Here is an 18,853-nt window from a genome sequence, read left to right on the forward strand (position 1 = left end):
ACACTGTTGGTACCCTCCAGTCTGGGAAAGCCACCATGAGTAAGTGGAGGAAGCACTTCCTAGGCAGTGGAGTCTGGCTGAAGAGAATCATTTTACTTTTTCGCTCCTGCCCTAAGGTAGCCAAAAGGACATTAGCTCCATTACTGGAGTGTGAAACAGAGGCAGAGAAACAGGAAAGAATAAATTAAAAGAAAAAAAACGAAGGAAACACAGGAAGGAGGAAAGGAAGGAAAAATGAAAGAGTTCCAGAAGCAAACGGACAGAAAGAAAGAAAAGGAAGAAAGAGAAAGAAAGAAAGGAAAGAAAGGAAAGAAAGAGAGAGAGAGAGAGAGAGAGAGAGAGAGAGAGAGAGAGAGAGAGAGAGAGAGAGAGAGAGAGAGAGAGAAAAGAAAAGGAAAAAAGCAAATGGGCTCAAGCCAGGGCTCCCAGAGCAAGCTTCACAAGGCGCTCCTCCCCACTGCGCCGCCCGGGTCTCTAGAAAAGTCTAGTCAAGAGCCTGTTGGGCGGAGGCCACACTGAACGGTGGAAATCAACTGTGTTCTACAGTTTCGGAGCAGGTGGAGAAAGTGAGCAAAAAGAATTACCTAAACCCCGGCTCAACCTTTTGCCACGGTGCCAGGCGCCACACTAACAGAAATGGAGAAGAATGTTGGGACCCAGTTTCCTAACCCCGCGCCCTCCAATTCCCAGCGTCGTTCAGCCTCCTCACGTACGAGCCTGTTTTGTTATCCGGGGAGCACCTGTCAGGTGGCCGGCCGGTTGCCCACTGCGCGTGGTGCCCGGCTTCACACAGCGCGCGGGCAGCACCGGCCTCGGCCAGCAGCCGCCTGGGGCGGGCCGACCACTTCACCCGGGAGGAGACGAGGGGAGACGGAGGGCCTTGGGGTCGAGGGCGCGCGGAGATGACCCGCGCGTCCTGCCCTTCCAGATAGCCCTTCCAGGCGGGCGCAGCTCTGCGGGATCACGCGTCCGAGGGCCGGGGCCGGCGCGGCTGGGAGCTAGCGAGGGCGGGCGGCGAGGAGGGGCGCCGGGAGGGGCGTGGCCGGCGCACAGGGGAGGGCGCGGGAGGAGGGGCGCTGCTCGGCGCTCGCGCTCTGGGGGCTCGGCTTTGCCGCGCTTGGTGCACTCGGGCGAGAGCTGGAACGTGGAACGGAGCTCCGAAGCCAGCGCAGCCACCGCGATGAGAGGCGCTCGCGGCGCCTGGGATTTTCTCTGCGTCCTGCACCTCCTGCTCCGCGTCCAGCCAGGTGAGAGAGTCCGACGGGTACCTAGGCCTCGCCAGCAGGCGCACCTGTGCCGGGGAAGGTTGAACGCGCCGGGGTGCGTCCCGAGAGGGGCTGCCGGCCATTCAGTGCCAGTGCACTGCAGCCTGCAGGAAGATTCCGGGCGGCCCCGAGACTCTCCTCCTCCCTACCTCGCTCACCTGAGCCCGGAGACCCCAGCCGCTGCTGGCAGGGGGCGCAGAGCCTGGGGTCTTCCGGGAATAGGGACAGCGGGGGGAATTAGGCACGAGCGAGGCTGCAGTCTGCGGGGGAGTTTGGGGCTGCTTTTGTGCCGACGGTGCGCGGATGGTCGAGGCGGGCGGCTCGGGGGTTCTCACTGAGCGCGTTATCTCGCCGAGCGAGGCGCGGCCGCAGCTTCCCTTTGTTAAAAGTTGCGTGTGTGTCACCAGCGAGGGGAGGACCAGCCCACAGGTCCTCGGAGGCGCGGAGGGCAAAGTTGGAGAGCCTTTTCTTTGCTCTGCAGCGGCTCTTCCCAACCGCCGGCGCTCTTTGTGCGCGGAGCTTGGGGACCGAGCCCTGCCGCCCCTGCCGCGCGGCGCCACCCGTGGAGGCGAACCCGAGGCAGCCGCGTTTCTTGGCGTCCGGTGGAGCTTTCGGACCGGGAGCGCGCGGCGTGCGGCTCAGGGGCGGGACCCCGCGAGCCTCGAGGTGGCGGTGGCACGGGCAACTCGGGCAGGGCGTGTAGCAAGCAGCCGCTAGGTTGCAGACTTAGTGCTTTTTGTAAATCGGGTGCTGGAGGCTCGCCCCTTTCTGCAGTCGTTCCGTTGGTTGCTGCCACGCGCCGGGCAGCGGCTGGAGACTGCGTTGCCTGCCTGCTCCGCAGAGGCAGGGAGAGCGGGGCTGGGACGCTGCGGTCTCCAACCCCGCCGCCTCGCGCGCCCAGCCAGAGCGCCCGGCCTGCGTGACAGGGCATTGGAAGCCGCGCGTCCCGGTGTCTGCGACCTGTAATCGCAGGTGTCTCTATTCCTCAGGAAATTTGGGATTCTCGAGCCCCCTCCCACGTGGTTATCTACATTCGGGGCTGCCTAGGGTGAGGGTGGGTGATGGAGTGGAACTTCCCATAGCTCCCATTAGGATCTTTAAGCTGTTAGGAAAATCCGGTTATTTAGGCGCGGGAACTCGGGTCTTCAGGAGAGGAAGTCTGCAGGCTCGGGAGCCCCTGAGTCAGATTCCTGCCTCTCTTCCCTTTTGTCCAGGTGTCGCTGGTGTGCGCGCCTGGCAATCCCCAAGCCCTGTTCTTCCTCAGGTCATTCAAAAACAAAAACGTTTAGATTACGCCGATGATGTAAGGATAGAAAGTGAGTCTACAGAGGAAACAAGCGCTGGCAAAGGAGCGTCAATAGTGACCTGTTGTGAGACGACGACAGTTTCACCGTGGTCTCAAGACCCAGCACCCCACCCCACTATTCAAAGGCCTGGAGAGGGGTTTCCTGCCGGGAAGAGGCTTTGCATCTGGACTCCTGCGCCCAGGGAGGGGTCACGGGGGTCACCAGCGAAGGTCCGGAAGCCTTAGCTTAAAGTGACCCCATGGTTTTTATATTGTCTGTCTTATCTTTTTAAATTTAATTAAAGGTATGTGAACTGGACCCGTGTGGAACACAGACTGCACTGAATAGTCCCCATGTCCTCATGATTAGCCTGCTCTGTCCTATAGCTTATTGGCAAAAGGAATTTAAGGTCTGTCTTGGGGGCAGTGTGGTATAGTGACAGAGCCTTCATCTGCCCCTCCGGTTCTTGTTTCCTTTTCTTTTCTTGGCCATATACTGGTTGTGTGCCCTTGGGCAAGTCATGTCCATTCTGAGGAGTCTAGTTTCCTCAAGAGTGTACTGCAGGGCATCGAAGTCAGGAAAGACCCTTCCGGTCCAGAAGGCTCCTCCAGAGTTCTGGGTGGAGACTCAGCGCTCTTTCTCAACTCTCTTCCGGACCCCTGCTGCTTCTCCAGGTCCCAGGGATCAGGTGGTACTTGGGGGGTGTCCTACTTCCCTGATCCGGGGCTCTGTAGGGGTGAGAGGTGCCAGCTCTGTGATCACCTCCTCCTGCCCCCCCCCCCCTTAGCAGTTACAGCTCCCAGGACCAACAGGATGGACCTGTGAAGACCTGTGAATCATGCCTTCTTCCCCCTGTTCCTGCAGGTGTGTGGCTGGAGGCCTGCGCAGCACCTGGTGCAGGGCTTTCTGGATTATTAGTCTTCTGGGAATAACATGATAGTTTTGTAAGGGTTCTCAGATAATTGTGGGTTTTTTTCCACCCAGCCACACGTTTGTTTTCTTAAGACTTTATAAATCATGTGTGCTGGACTTCTGCAATGTGCTTTCTAACGTGCCTTAAATTTCATACTACATGTGGGTTGTACTTAGTCCTGTCTCATAATTGGAAACTGTGTGCCAGGACCTATGCTGAGGCCTTTACCTGGTACTTCCTGTACTTCTAACCCCAGGAAGTAGTACTATTACTACTACTGCTATTTTACAACTGGAGAAACTGGCTGAGGATAAGTCACTTGCACAAAATCAGTGGAGGAGACTGAGTGAAGCTCCATATGCCCTACTGCGTATCCATTTACATGGCTCACCAGAATCTGTTGTAAAGTGAGGCTTGTTCAGAAATGTTGAATGTGAAAAGGGCCTAGGATTGCCTGTTTTATGGCATTTGAATTAGAGTGTTCTCAATTTAGGGAAATATTCACTGAAGAAGCGTTCATTACTTTATAGCTGGGGGGCATCTGGCCTGTGGTATGAGGGCTCTAGGTATTTGGGTCCCTCAGAGAGGGAGATAAGCTATCTTCACAATAGTAGTGCAAGTCACTTGAAATCCATCCCCGACTCTGAAAAATAAAAACTGCCTTAGCATCCTAGACTTGTGCCTACTTGTGAAGGAGAAAGCCCCCAATAGTGGCAGATACTACTAGCTGTTGACACTGGATAAGCGTGATGAGCTAGAATTACCATTTCCCACTTATAGCCTGCCTTTCCCCAGAGAAATCCTCATCAGAAAAGTGCCAAGTATTTTGTGGGCTTCCCCTGTAGCACATTTATGTACAGATGTTGTTGTAGTGATGAATTTTGCTGCTGTTGTTGACAGCCATTAGAAGTTACGCATAGGATTTTGACTCATTTCCTCAAGTCTTCTGATTAAAGAAGGCCAGGAGGAAAGGAGCCGAGGGACCCATGGTGTCCTGAGTGGAATTCTCCCAGCTGGGCTGGATGGCCACTCAGGAGTCCTTAGAAGTGTTCAGGGCTGCCGAAGAAGCATTTTCTTGGGAATGAATTTAGCCTAAGAGTTGGCAGGCTAGGATGTAGGGAGTGCTTTATTTTGCTGCATTCATGTGTGGTAACTTTTCCAAAGTGGGATTAAAAGACATTTGCAGGAATCCAAATATGCAAAATTTCATATGCAGTTTCAGTAACTCAAATAGATATTTTCACGGCTGAAAATTCAAAAGAAGGAGGGCTTAGTGGGGAGTTAACAGAGGTAAAAGTTTCAATCAAGGGCCAATTCAGTATAAATCTTTGTTGATTGTAGAGGACTTGAGAATAAGCCTGGCCTAATGACTCTGATTTCTGACATTTTTAGAAATATGATCATGTAGCTCATGTTTTGAGTCTACTAAGTGAAAAAACGGTAGTAAGCCAATAGCCTGTGGCCATGTTTGTTGCTCTCAGGATGCTTTTCAGAAAACAGTGAGGCAGTATTTTAAGATCTAGAGAATTTTTTATTAAGGTCTCAGTTTCTTCGCTTGAAGAACTGAAGCCTGGGCCCATAAGACAGAGCTATGCTTCTGGGTGGCTTTGGAACGGAGGTGGGACCAGCATCTTGGGGCATCCTCAGGCCATCTATCCTAGGCTGAGGACTTAAAACTGACAGCCCTGTGGCCTTAGAGCAAGTTGCTTAACCTTTCTGACCTGCAATGTTTCGTCCTGGTTTTGCCATTTATTTTGTTGTGTGATTTTGGATAAATTATTTAACCTCTCTGTGCCAGTAAATGTGTTGCTGGGTGTAAAACTTGTAATTCTTAATTGTAAAATAAGTTATGATGCCTAAAAGGGGAATAATACCTACTCTTTTTTGTGTGTGTGTGGTCCTGGGGATCGAACTCAGGACCTTGCTCTTGCAAGGCAGGTGCAGTGCCACTGAGCTAAATATCCAGCCCATAACTTTTTTTTGTGTGCCAGGGATCAATCAATCTCGGACCTTGTGCTTTCGAAGCAGGCAGTGGAACCACTGAGCTAAATCTCTGGCAATACTTACTCTTAATATAGTTGCCCTAAAAATTAGAAAGATTCTTGTAAAGGTGTTTGAGATAGGGTCTGGAATGGGTGAAGCATCTTAATAAGTGAGTGAACTCCTCCACTAGGTAAAATTTGACCATCTTCTTTTATAATCTTTGCACATGGGTATCAGTAAATACTAATTTAACAGCTTTGAAAATGAAATGAACTTTTTAATTTTTGACTTGAGTTTTATATAGCTTTTGATGTAACAGTTGGGAATTACTGGTCTTAGAAAGTAAACAGATCTTAGACTTTTTTCCCCCAGAAAAAAACCCCCCCACACCTCAGAGGATTCCTCCAACAAAAATTTTCATACCTAATAATTTTCCCATTCATCTTGTGCTTTGGTCTTCATGCTTACATCTTGGTCATGACACTTTCCTTAGATACCTTCCAGTGCATACCTTTACAGCTAAGATTTCAACAGTTTGTGCAGAATTTAAGGTTTAGGCTAAATTATTATTCAGGGCATGTGCCAACAGAGTGAAGAGCTTGGTTTCTGAAAAGGGCGACTGAGTTTTTTTTTTTTTTAAGAGTAGGAAAAATTTATTGGGAGAAAGAAAGCTTCTGCCTAAGAGAGGACAGAAGGGGGACCGGAAAGTGGGTTGCTCGCTCACTCCACTTTTCAAAGATGTTAAAAAAATACAGCAAACCCATGTGATGAGGTGGGTGCAAAGTGGGACAAAACTATAAGACCAATGGAAATCCACAAGGCGGGCCTGAGGTGGGAGAAAACCATGACCAACCAATAAGATTACAAGTACAGTCGCCCAGGTAATATTGATTAAATGGGGATCAAATGGGAAGACAAGTCACATACAAGAATTTCCCATTTAGAATATCAATCACTGCTATCTATCTCTAGGAGGAGTAGTACTTCTTTTCCTTTTTATGATGCTAACCAGTGAATGTGCCTCAGTTGTTCTCCCTGTTAGCTCCTTGCTTTGTTGGCTCCTGGAGGTCTGGTCCCATCTAACTGCACAAAAGATATCTCATTAACTTACCTATCTGCAGTATTCCCCCTTCTGAAGAAGTACCCCCTAACTGCTATGAGGGGGCAAAGGGCGAAGATAGTTAAGATAGTTCTGGCTACTTCCAGCTGAAGAGGGTCGTAGTTGTGATCAGCAGTTAGAGTTACTCCACAGAGTCTATCTAAAGGCCCTCAGTAGGTGCCAGGCATTGTCATCTTGGTAGCTGTATAGCTTTGAGTTTGGAGGAGACAAAGCCAAAGGAACAGTTAATACATGGACCAAATGATAAGGTCAGCAGGATTGCTATGAATATAGCCAACAAGGGTTTCCACTGGGAGGAACTAATAATAGCCTCCCACAAAGAGGACAAAGAGAAGGTCCAGGGGACTTCAGAATTCCAACATAGAAGTCATATTATATAGTTTAGCAGTTATGAGCTGTTTACAAGGTTGATCTGGTGGATCCCGGTAAAAGAAGTCTAGCACATTTGTCACTGGTTCCATTTGTATGACTGCTTGGAGTTTGGCAGCCTCTAGGCAAGAATAAACAAAACTTTTAAGAAATTAGAGAATGTATAATCTAAGCATGAGCACACTGGAATGAGAGGGCAGGTTGGGGAGAAAATTGAAATAGTGATTTTAACCTGCTAGCTCTTAGATTCTTTCATTGATAAAGGTTATGTATGTGTAAGTCTGGTACTTGGCCATAAATCTCTCTAGTTTTTGCTGTTAAGGTAAGAGACAATTTGAAGAACAAATCTCATTTAAGAAATTTAAAACTTTAGCTGAGCTCTTAAAGATTTTACCATAGTTTTTTCCTAATGATCCATAACTGTGGTCAGCTACTGGTATAGCTAGAAACTGCCAGAAGGGGTCAGTGACTGCAGCCCCTTTTTATATCTAGCTTTATTACTGTGGCATTATTTTATAACTCTTTCAGTTATTCTTTTCTGCTGGGTGTTTAAGACCAAGTTAAAGTGAGACCTGTGTCAAATCAGTATGAACCTCTTGCTATCTATCAAGGTCAGTTAAATCTCCTTAGGCATTAGTTTGGAACCATGCATAGAGCCTCTCAGCTCCTCTGTCAGTGTCAGCCGTCAGGATGGGTCATGGCCTTGAGAGACTTTTCCCTCTTTGTGACCCTTCTTTGGCACAGAGTACATTTGTCCTCTGGGGGCAGCTGAGTTTTTAATCCCCAGTTCTGCCACTTGGCAGCCGTGAGGTGTAGGACAGATGCTTAACCTCTCCTTAGGCTCCATCTTCTCATCTGTGAAATGGGGGTGATGGCACAGGGCTCCAGAGGGGATTAAAATATGAGTTCTGCTTGTGACATCCTCAACATGGAGCCCCTCGAAGATAAAACGTTGGACTCCACCATCATGTGGATTTTCTTAGGTTCCTCTTTCAGCTTTGTCTCTGAGAAAAATAATGGAAATGGTGTAAAACCAGATCATGTAGGTTGTTTTTATTTACTTTTTGCATTAAGATAAGTTTGTTCATTTAATGGCTAGTTTTCAGAAAGTCCAGCTTGTTAGGTAATGCATAGTGTTTCTCCTTCCTGTTCTTTTATGTAACCTTTCTTCTTCTTAGCTGACTTTCTACCAAAGGGGACAAAAGATTTGGAATAAAAGTTTGGAGGAGAGCAGATCTCTAAACGGCCATTTTTTTTAGGCAAGTGGCTCATTTGGGACTTATTATATTTTTATTACATAAAATAAGTTTGAAACCACTGTGAGAGTGAGGAATTGAGCTTTTCCTTAACTTTTTTTTTTTTTTTTTTTGAGTACAGGAACCAAACTGAACTTGTCCATTGCCCCGGGCCAGTCACTGTGGTGCTCAGTAACTATTGCTCTAATGACTCTCCTGAGCTTTGAATGTAATAAGTGCTCAGTGAACATCTTGGATTCAGTTTAACAAAGGTTTATCAATCCTGAGCCTGGATCTTTGCAGGGTCTGCAGATAGGAGTCGGGGGGCTGGGAGAGATGGAACAAGTTCATAGCTATTGTTGATGCAGAGTAGAACTCTGTAGCATAGATACAAAGTGCTCTAGGCATTTTAGCTTTCCTTTTATTTTTTAGATAGGGTCTTGCTAATGTAGTTCAGGCTGGTCAAACTCACAGGGTGATCCTCTTGCTTCAGCCTCCCGAGTGCTGGGATTATAGGCATGTGGCACCACGCCTGGCACTAGGCAGGATTTTAAAGGAGAGGAGCCCAAGTCTTGGTGAGTAGGTGATAAAAGAGATCAGGGATCAGTAAAAGTGTCTCTCTGGGGGGAAAAATTTGAGATTAATTTCTGCACATTAAACAAGTAGAGTAGTGTGTCTGTAATTGAAGCTTCACTTGGAAAAAGCAGCAGGAACATGGAGCCAGGCAGTAAGGTTTTATTTGGGGATTATCAGAGCTTTCATTTGATGAGATGGCTAAGGTAAGGAATCGGAGGGAAAGGGGCTGGAATATGGAATTCTCATTAGTCCAAGAAGTATTAATTTGGTCCAGACTGTAAAGAAGGCCTTGAAGTCCAGGCTAAGATGGATCTGACCCAGAAGCAGGGTCACAGATCCAGAGCCACCTGCTCACCCTTATGTCAGCTAAACACACACTGCAGCCTGCCACACAATCTGGGAAGCACAGCAGCACATCCTGCGGCAAAATTCCAGATGCTCCTTGACTGGGGGCAGCCAAGACTAAGGGAATTCTTTTTTTTTTAATTTTAGTAAAATATACACAATTGTATTAAGTACATTAACATTGTTCGGCAGCTGATCTCCAGCACACTTCCATCTTACAAAACTGAAACTCTACCCATTTAGGAACAACTTTTCCTTCCCTGTAGCCCAGGCTACTTTCTGTCCCTGAATTTGTCTATTCAGGTACCTGCTGTGAGTGGAACCATGAAGCACTTGGCTTTTTCTGACTGGCTTATTTTACTTAGCATAATGTTCTCAAGGTTCACCCATGTTGTATTGTAGGTCAGAATTTCCTTCCTTTTTAATGCTTGAACCACTAGTGGTACATGCATGACTGTCCCATCCGGCAGCTCGTACTACTGGTGGTAGAAATGGTACAGTCATGCATGGGACAGTCATGCATGTAACCACGTAACCATAATCCTTTAAGTCACCCAGCAGCTGTGAATGATGGCCCCTTCATATCCCTGTTGTTAATGTGTTAAGGGCTGAATAGTACTCCATTGTATGTATATACCACATTGTGTTAGCTATCCTTCCATCCATTGATGGATGTTTGGTTTGTTTCCATTTTTTGGTGGGTGTGAAGGATGCTGCTAAGGACCTGAGCATCCAGGTGTCTGAGGGAGAGTTTTGGAGGGGACTCGATTAGGATGGCTCACAGCAACGTGTTGGTGAGGAATTGGGCAGAAAGATACTCAGTCAGGGTCTGTAGAGTGTGTGTGGTGGCAGGGAGGGGTGAGGGCCTGGGTGACAAAGGTCTGCTGAGGAGAGAAAGGTGAGTGCGGGGAAGATGTGGGGAAGATAATAGTCTTCATCCACTTGGCAGGCCGTGTCTGGCACCTTCTCTGTGTCAGGCACTGAGGAGACCGAGGGGAAGGTGAGCAAGAGTCTTGTGGGTGGAGGTGACTGAGAGTAATGTTAGTCCTGTGGAATCCACGGAGATGAAGCCAGGAGGAGAGGTGGGCTCTTTCGGGAGGGAATGTGGTGATGGACTCTGTTCGGTTTGTGCATTGATTATTTACAGATTGCATTTACTTGAAACTCAGTTTTACAGACATGATGGTAGATCATAAAAATGAAATTCCTCTGAGGGTCAAATCCATATAAAAAATAAAACCACAAAGACACAGAAACAAGGTCTATGATATTATGGTAAGATTTAGGGATTATAAAGAATTGTGTGTCAAATGCATACCACTCATAGTGAAAAGGAAGTTTTCATGAAAAAGAATGATATGGTAGGAAGATAATGACTTTCTTTGTGTGAGACCATTTTGAAGGTTTTTGTTTTTCTCAGAGCGAAATAGACCTTTTAGATATAGAGGAGGACACAGTTGGTGAAGGCTTTGGGAGACAGGCCCTTTGAAAGCAACTTAAAGAAATTGAATTTATGAATCCTGGAGAAGATAAGGTGAGGGAAGGGTTAGTGAATGGCAGTCTTCAAATATTTGTTCTTTGTAGGTGAAGAATGGGACAAAATGCACATAGGTTACATTGCTCCAGAATGAAATTGAGAGTTGTTTGGTTTTGTTTTGTTTTTGTGTTTTGTGTAGGAAAAATTCTGTAATGGAAGAGTTGGAAAAGACTTAATTGTATTGAGACCTGGTTATGGGGTCTTGGCTGAAGAGGTGAGGCAAGCAAAATAATTGTATTTTGAAATGGTTAGGTCCTACCCAACTCACTTGTCTTGATGACCCTTTAAAGGCTTGTCTGAAATCCTCTCTGAATAATTGGAAAATGGCAAAATAAGCAGCCATTTTTCTTGCCTCATTCCTTTGCCTGTGGGGTAGAGTGTTTTTTCATAAATACTGGATAGACTCATAGTTTTTGGCTATATTGAAAACAGCCAAGAAAGGGCCCATAGCCATAAAATAAGTTATTGATCTGCTGGGGTGGAGGATTTAACCACAGAACAAGTTGTGTAGTGCAATAGCTTAAAGTGAGTGTCAAAATAAGAGAGATAAAGGGAAGGCCAAGGTCTGGAGAAACCCCATAATCAGTTGTTTAGAGCTAACCTGTGATCAAGCCACGTGATCTCCCAGCCTGTGTCCAGGTGGAGAGGTCTGCATGGATGAAGGATGGACCACTTCAGTCCTTTTCGCTTGATTACTCTGGGTTGGATTATTCCCTCTAGTTTACTTCCTTCCCATCTGCCCTTTACCGTTGGTCATTTCATGGTCATGATCAGCCAGAGGTCCAGTGAGAGAAGGTGGTGGAAACGAAATTGCAATTCAATAGCTTCTGGTTGATAACATCATTTCCCCCTGTCGTATTGAAATGTTTGATGTCTAGATGGGATCCTTGCCTTAAAGAGATCAATAATGGGTAGATGCTAATTTCATGCCATGCCATTTGTAATAAGATTTAAATAACAGTCTAGTCATGATCATTACCGTAGGGTTAGAGGATGTAGGCATCAATTCCTGTATAGAATGAATGGCTTATTCAAAGGGAATTATGAGCCCTGAAATAAATCTTGAAGAGTGGGATAGGATTTCATGAAAGTGTGAACACAAGGCAGAGGGTGAGTGTTAGTTAAAAGACTCTCAGAAAATCTCTGGAGGGAGTAGTGCAGGGTGACATGGGACAATTTTTAGGGCACTTGGAGTTTTATTTTTCAGGATTTGAAGTATTGCCTACAGTGCCATATGTGTTAACATTTTTGTAAATGTAATCTGGTCAAGTAGATACTTCAGAGAAATAACTTTAAAAATGGAAAAGTATGCATCTCACTTCTGCATGTCATTACATATGTTGTATGTACAATGGAAATCTAGCATGAATTGTTTTTAAATCCAAAACTAATTACCATCTCCTTCTTTCCTACGTAATAACCCTGGCTCCAGTCAAGATTATAAGTTTTGTGTTCTCCCTGTCTGATACTGGCAATAGATGATCTCTGATTCTTGGCTTATTAACAAATTTTAAATCTTTACTACTATGGTAAATATGATAAATAGTAGTATGTAGCAAGCTTTACAAGCCTTGTTTATGTCAACTCACTTGTTCAAGCATAAGCAGGGATAAATAAGCCCCTCAAAACCTGGGTTAGGGGTCCTGTGTGGGCTGGAACACCTCGAGATTCTTTCCCGATTCCTGCTCAGTCCTACATTAGAAGGAGTCGGTGCTGAAATCAATGCCTTTGCTGAGTACTAGGGAGCCAGGTGGCTGTGGTGGTCAGAATTCTGTCACCTAAGGAAAGACAGAATTGATGACACTGGCCTAGAAATGCCTTGCCTGATCAAGTGTAGAACAGGCAAGAGGAAAATGAGAAAGAGGAAAAATCCTGACTCCTTCACTTGTGTCTTAATGAGGCTGAAATGTCCAGCTTTATTTGGGTTGCCCAAGGTGACCTAGGTTATTTCAAAGGCAGATAGAAAATTCCTAAGTACAGTAATCTGGGATCCCCAGTAATATGAATAACATACCCTATGTGTACCCCTGAGCAGAGGATTTGCTGGACCAGAGGCTCATTACAATGAACTTTGAAAATGAATATGTCTTTCTTGGAAGGGCACATTCATAGAAAGGAATCCATGTAGCTATTGGCTTCTGGAAAAAATATTTATTGGAGATTTTAGAGTTGCGAAGGTGGCTATTACTATCCTGTATGGCCAGTGTGTGCTTAAAAAGAAAAGTAGACTATATTAAAACAAACAAACTTCAGAATTCTACCTGGAAAGACTGGAATGGAGGCAGTACAGGTAGTACTTTAAAAGTACAGTAATAATAATTTTTAGCTTGTAAAATATTTTAAATGTGTTTCCATCCAAATTTTCACAATGTGTATTTCTTCCTTCATGGCTAGGTTTTTTTTGAAAGATTTTCAATTTAAGAAATGGATGATATAGGGCCGGGGATTTAGCTCAGTGGTTCTGCCGCCTGCCTTGCAAGCACAAGGACCTGAGTTTGATCCCCGATACCAAAAAAAAAAACAACCAAAAAACCAGAAATGGGTGATATTTAGTGGGCTGATAAAACACCATATGAATTGGTTCTTAGGATTTTTGTCGTTGTGATATTAAACCAGGATTCTTAATCTAAAACAGGTCATTAGAAAATGCTAGTTGAGATATTTAAATGTTTTTGTTTGTTTTAGTATAGTCTGTGTGTATACTGCATGCAGGAAAATGGTAGGTAAGTTTTTAGCTGAACCAGAAAGGCATCATTTTGATAAAAGAGAACCCCTCTCCCTGCTTTTTAAAATAAACTAGCATATGTAGAAGGGTTTGTGAATTTTTTTTCAGTAGATCTGAATCTGTTACCTAATTTACATTCCAGCACTTTTGAGGGATATTATTTAAAATGATCATTGCAGTTTCAGACTTACCACCTTACAAAGAGAAGACTGGTGGAGGGATTGGGTGTGTGGGTGAGGAGCTTCCCATGGAGGGGCTGGGGACCACCTGGGACAGCAGGTGTGACCACCTGTTGAGTACAGCTTCATTCTGTTGGCACATCTTTCTGTTGGTGCCTGTGAAGATTCCATAGAAATCCAGAGAAATCACACATAATTCTTGAGGCATTGATAGCAGTGGGCATACCAGGCCGAAATCCTTGTCCTCTAGGGGCTTAGGTTCTAGTGAATTCTTTTCCTCTCAAGACCTTAGGTCCGGAAAGAAAAGCGGAAAAAAAGAAAGCTGAGGGTCTTTCTTAGAGAAAGCAGATAACTTTAGACTTGTTTCAACTCCATGTTGGTCAAGTCTGGGAGAAAGTGAGAAAGGCAAGGCAGAGGCTGGTTTAAGGAAGAGAAGGCCGAAGAATACAGGGGGACAGGAAAAGGTGTGGGGTGGGGAAGATAGGGTGGGCTGGGTCAGTGGGAGTTTTTGAGTGCTTGTCACTACCGCCGCTGGGCCTCTGTCTGTTCTTGAGTGCTGGTGTAGAACTCGTGCTACCTATGTTCTGATTCTCAGGAAGAATCCAAAATCGAGGCTGTCCAGGGAAAGAAAGCAATGCCTCTTGGGTTAGGGCCAGAAGCCGTCCCCAGTGACCACAGTCTTGGTTGAGGGCAGGTATACATATTTGGGAATTTAAGTAGTTATGAAATCAGTGGTTTTGCTCCAGGTTTGACAATTCCTTTTCTCTAGTGTAATCATCATTGGTTAGCACTTGTTGTTCCGGGTGAGAATTACATCTAAATAGATCATCTTTAAATTTACTATCAGTTGACTAGGGGAGGGTAAACAGATTTTCAAAATCAGTAGGGAGCCTATGATTTCTAGGCTACTCTCTGGCTTGTTTGAAAACCCATTAGCAGCTGTTTCATTTCAACATGGAATAGTTGAATGTCACATTAATTTTTTTAATGCACATTTTTTATTAAGGGAGCTTTTAAAACAGAATAATGTAATGAATCTTCATATCCATTATCCAACTTAACACCAAGCATGGCCAACCTTCTGCTTTGCCTTTGTCCAGTTCATCCTCCCATATCGAAGCGTGACTCAAGGTTCAAAGAATTCATCTATATCAACTATTGTTATTACCTATTATTCTGTTAGGAAATTTTGTTTTCCTTTTTCATGAATCCCATATATAAATATTCTCAATGTAGCTGTCAGATACAGACTCCCTTTTCTAAGTATAATGATGATGTCAGTATCATATTCTTCCAAATCAGTATAATTCTACCGTGTTATTGAGTATAGAGTATCCATATTGCCCCTACTGGAAATAAATATAAAAAGAAAAACAAATACATAAATATTTGAATAGAACAAACAAGATCCGCACACTGCGATGAGTTGATATGTCTTTTATGCCATTGCTTATCTGTAGGATTTAGCCCCATATTTTTGTTGAAGAAACTGTATTCTGTGCACTTTTCAGTCTGAATTATGCTGATTGCATTTCTGTGGTAATTAACACGTTCTTTTTTCCTTCATTTCCTGTAAATTGTTGATTTAGAGGTTTGATCATATTTAGTTTTTCTCGTTCTAAACAAGAATACTTGATAAATGCTGTATTCTTCTGTTATTTTACCTTCTCTTTTTATATACCTTTGGGTATTTGCAAAGATTTGTATTTTTTGGTTCTAATAATTGAGCCAATCTTGATATCTTCATATAATATTCTGCTCTTTTGAGGGGCTATTTTCTGTTTTTTTTGTTGTTGTTGTTGTTGTTTTGCTGTGAGTAACATTTAAATTAGCCAGCAGCCTGATGTTCTTCTCTCTTTCCCAAGGTGAAAGTTTGGAGAAATACCTTTTTCTCTCAGCTAATTATCTATAAATCAGAGGGCATATTTTCAGAATTTCACCCTCCCCCATTTTTCCAATGGCTATACTAAAACTACCCCATCAACTCAAATAGCAATCATATACTTTCTCTATGCCCTCATCATTTGGCCTTACTTCCACAAGTAAATATTTTTGGGGTGGTACTGGGGAATGAACCCAGGCCCTTTGCACTGAGCTATGTTCCCAGTGTCCCCCGTCCCTTATTTTTCATTTTAAGACAGATTCCCAATAAGTTGCCCAGGCTGGGCTTGAACCTATGACACTCCTGCCTCAGCCTCCTAGATTGCCGGGATTATAGGGGTCACTACCACACCCAACTGGTAAATACTATATGTACTTAATGTTGGCTGCCAGTCCTATGTGGTCCCCTTCCATTCTGAAGCTCTTCCTGTACTGGATGCCTCCCGAGGCACCATGGCAAGTGCTTTCTGGATGGTGGGCCTCGGCAGCTTGCCTGTGGTATTAGAGGTCTGGTTGGCTGATTGGAAATCCCTGCCCTATTTAATCTTTACTCAGATATCATTAATGTTTTACTGTATTGCCTTTTGCCATGAAATGTTGCCAAAGTCTTAGGATAATCTAATTTTCTTTCTCTCACAGTTAACTTGATATTTTTACTTAGATACCCAGGGGAATATTTTTACCTTTATTCTTTGAAATCAGTAGTTTTATAGGATGGCTGCTCTGGGTTTGTTTTTTTTTTTTCCAGAGACGTGGTATGTTGCTAAATATGTAATTTCTTTTTTTTTTAAATTCTTTTATTGGTACATTTTAGGTGTACAACACATTTACATTTCTCTTTGGGAACTTGTACGATTACATGATGCATCTTGGTTCTTATTTTTTCCCCATTCCTAGCCCTCCCTTTACCCCCTCCACCCTTCCCTGTTTACAAAGACTTTGTTTCCAATTTTTCCATTTCTCATCATTTTTCTTTTCCCTTCTTTCCTTTCCCCTGCCCCTCCCACTATACCTACCCCTTTGGACCTTTTCTTCCTATTTTGCATTATCGATTATTCATTCTAATCATTGGTACATTTTAGGTATACCATATAATGACATTCATCATTGGAAATTTGCACCTTTACATAATCTCTCTTGGTTCTTATTTTTCACCCTTGCCCAGCCCTCCCTTCAACCTCTCCATTCGTCCCTATTTACAAAGATTTTGTTCCTATTTTTCCATTTTCTCATATTAATTCCATTCTCTTCTTTCCTTTCCCCTACCCCTCCCACTTCCTTCCCCTTTGCCCCTTTTTTTCCTATTTCACATTACCTATTATACGTTTTAGTCCTTATTTACACTTTCAGTTTCTCACAGCAGAGAAACTCTTTGGTATTTACACATGTGTGTCCTATTTATTTCACCTAAGAGTATCGCCTCAATGTGCATCCATTTAGCTATAAAGGTCTCTAATTTCTCATTTTTTATGGCTGAGTAGTACTTCATTTTGCTAAATATGTAATTTCAAGTGTTTTATTTCATAAAGATTTCTGAAGCATAGCATTTACTGTTCTATTCTTTGTTGACTCAAGAACTCCCATTATGTATATGTTCAGTCTTCTTTGCCTATCTTTTATATCATTTTCTCAAATCATTTTAGTCCTTTTATAATTTGTTTTTCGGAAATTTTACTTTTATTTTTCATTTAAGGGACTGTTCATTTTTACTTCTTCTTGTGTTTTATTTGTCCATCACTTCTGAACTGATTTCCTTCTAATTATTTTCTAGTTTTTCATTGCCATTTAAAAATCTTCATTTTCTTCAATCAACTCATTTCTGAGGTTTGAAAATTCTGCTTGATGCTCTTCTTTATAGCTTTCATTTGCTTAATTTCTTTTCATTCATTTTGAAAGATTATGTTCTAGGTTTGTTTTTCCATCTTTCTGGCCTGATTTTATTGTCTACACTATATCTTTCTGTCTGGTTCTTAGTTTTTCTTAAAAGATCACCATTTGGAATTCAATTGCAATTCTTTTCTGTTGTTTGCTTTTTTCTTGTACTTTTAGGAGAGGGTGGGCCAATATAGCTTTTCTAGCCTCACAGATCTAGTGTACCCTCTAGCTTTTTTCTTCCATTTCTTTTCTTTTTTTTTTTTTTTGGTACCGGGGATCGAACTCGGGTCCTTGCTCTTGCGCAGCAGGCAGCGGAACCACTGAGTTAAATCCCTGCACCCCCCCTCTTCCTCCCCCCCCCCCGTACTAGGGATCGAACTAATAGACAGGGCCTTCACACCGGATTATATCCCCATCCTTTTTTAAATTTTTAAAATTAAAATTTTTTTATTAGTACACATTAGTATGTAATGATTAAATTCATTGTGGGGGTTGGTACAAATACAAACACATCTTAACCCCCCCCACCACCTCTTTCCCATGTGCAAAAGAGCTATTTAACTAGTTTCATCTCAGGGTGAGACTTTGTCCTGGAATCAGATTTCCCACACTCCAGAAGATTACAGCACAATAGACACATTTGTATCACAGTCCTCTCTGCACTCACTAGTAAAACTGGAACTTATGTCTTCCATTTTTTTTGTGGCCATTTTTAGGTACTTTCCAATGAGTACCCAATGGTAATCCCTGTAGCTGGTAGTTTGTCTTCAGTCCTCCTATAACAGAGGTTGAAAGATACCTTATCACCTAGTTCTGTTGTAGATGTTGGCTGTGGTTTTTCATTCCACTCTGTTTGCCCATTTTTATGGTTGAGGAGATTCAACAATTATGCAATCACCCCGTAGCTACCACCATATTCCCAGGTTGACTTTTAACCATAAAATTTGTTAACTTTTGGATCTACCAAATCTAGGCCAAAGTAAAATGTTAAATCACAGGTCGTTGCCTTAAAAATAAATTTATTTCAAAATAAGTTACTAAAAATTTGTCTCTGAAAACTGATTATAGCATGAAAATGAACACTTTCTGGCCTCCTGACATTAGCCTTCTAAGCTGTTGTTTATGACAAGACATAATGTTTGTGATTGAGTACTGGGAAGCTTATGGCTAAGTTGCCTGTTTTTTTGGGAAAATTCATAAGAAGTGACATCTTTTTGCTATTATTTATTTGGCGTAAGATTCCTTGAGTTCTGAAGGAAGTAGTGGAATTTAATGATTGTGAAAGCATTGAACCACATATATACTTTTAATACCATCTAATAAAGATAACGTTATTACTTAATTAGGTGCATTTTCCTCTCAGCTTTTTTCTCCAGTGAAAAATTTGCATATCTCTAATTATAGTCATTGGAAAAAAATGCCGCCAGAGCTTGATATAATATTAATTTAGATTTCCAAAAGTACTAAATTTCCTTCCTCCAACTTGAGTCTCTTCCAATTGGGCATTGATCTAAATTAACATTCTAAAAGGTTATAATTTTAGAATTGGCCTCTTCACTCCTGG

General features: G+C 43.4%; 1 protein-coding gene across 5 annotated transcripts in view; it reads left to right on the top strand.

Moving 5' to 3' along the window:
- The first annotated feature begins 1,091 nt into the window (after positions 1–1,091).
- The window catches only part of Kit (KIT proto-oncogene, receptor tyrosine kinase), an 89,467-nt gene continuing 71,705 nt past the window's right edge, over positions 1,092–18,853 (top strand). For all 5 annotated transcript variants that reach the window (XM_087187667.1, XM_087187668.1, XM_087187669.1 and 2 more), the window contains exon 1: positions 1,092–1,247. In XM_087187667.1, the coding sequence (XP_087043793.1) occupies positions 1,181–1,247 (67 nt within the window). In that variant the 5' untranslated portion in view covers positions 1,092–1,180. The remainder of the gene's footprint in view (positions 1,248–18,853) is intronic.

Source organism: Heterocephalus glaber, unplaced genomic scaffold (assembly GCF_053883595.1).
Source record: "Heterocephalus glaber isolate CG9 unplaced genomic scaffold, H.glaber_assembly_v1.0 deba00001509, whole genome shotgun sequence".
NCBI lineage: Eukaryota > Metazoa > Chordata > Mammalia > Rodentia > Bathyergidae > Heterocephalus > Heterocephalus glaber.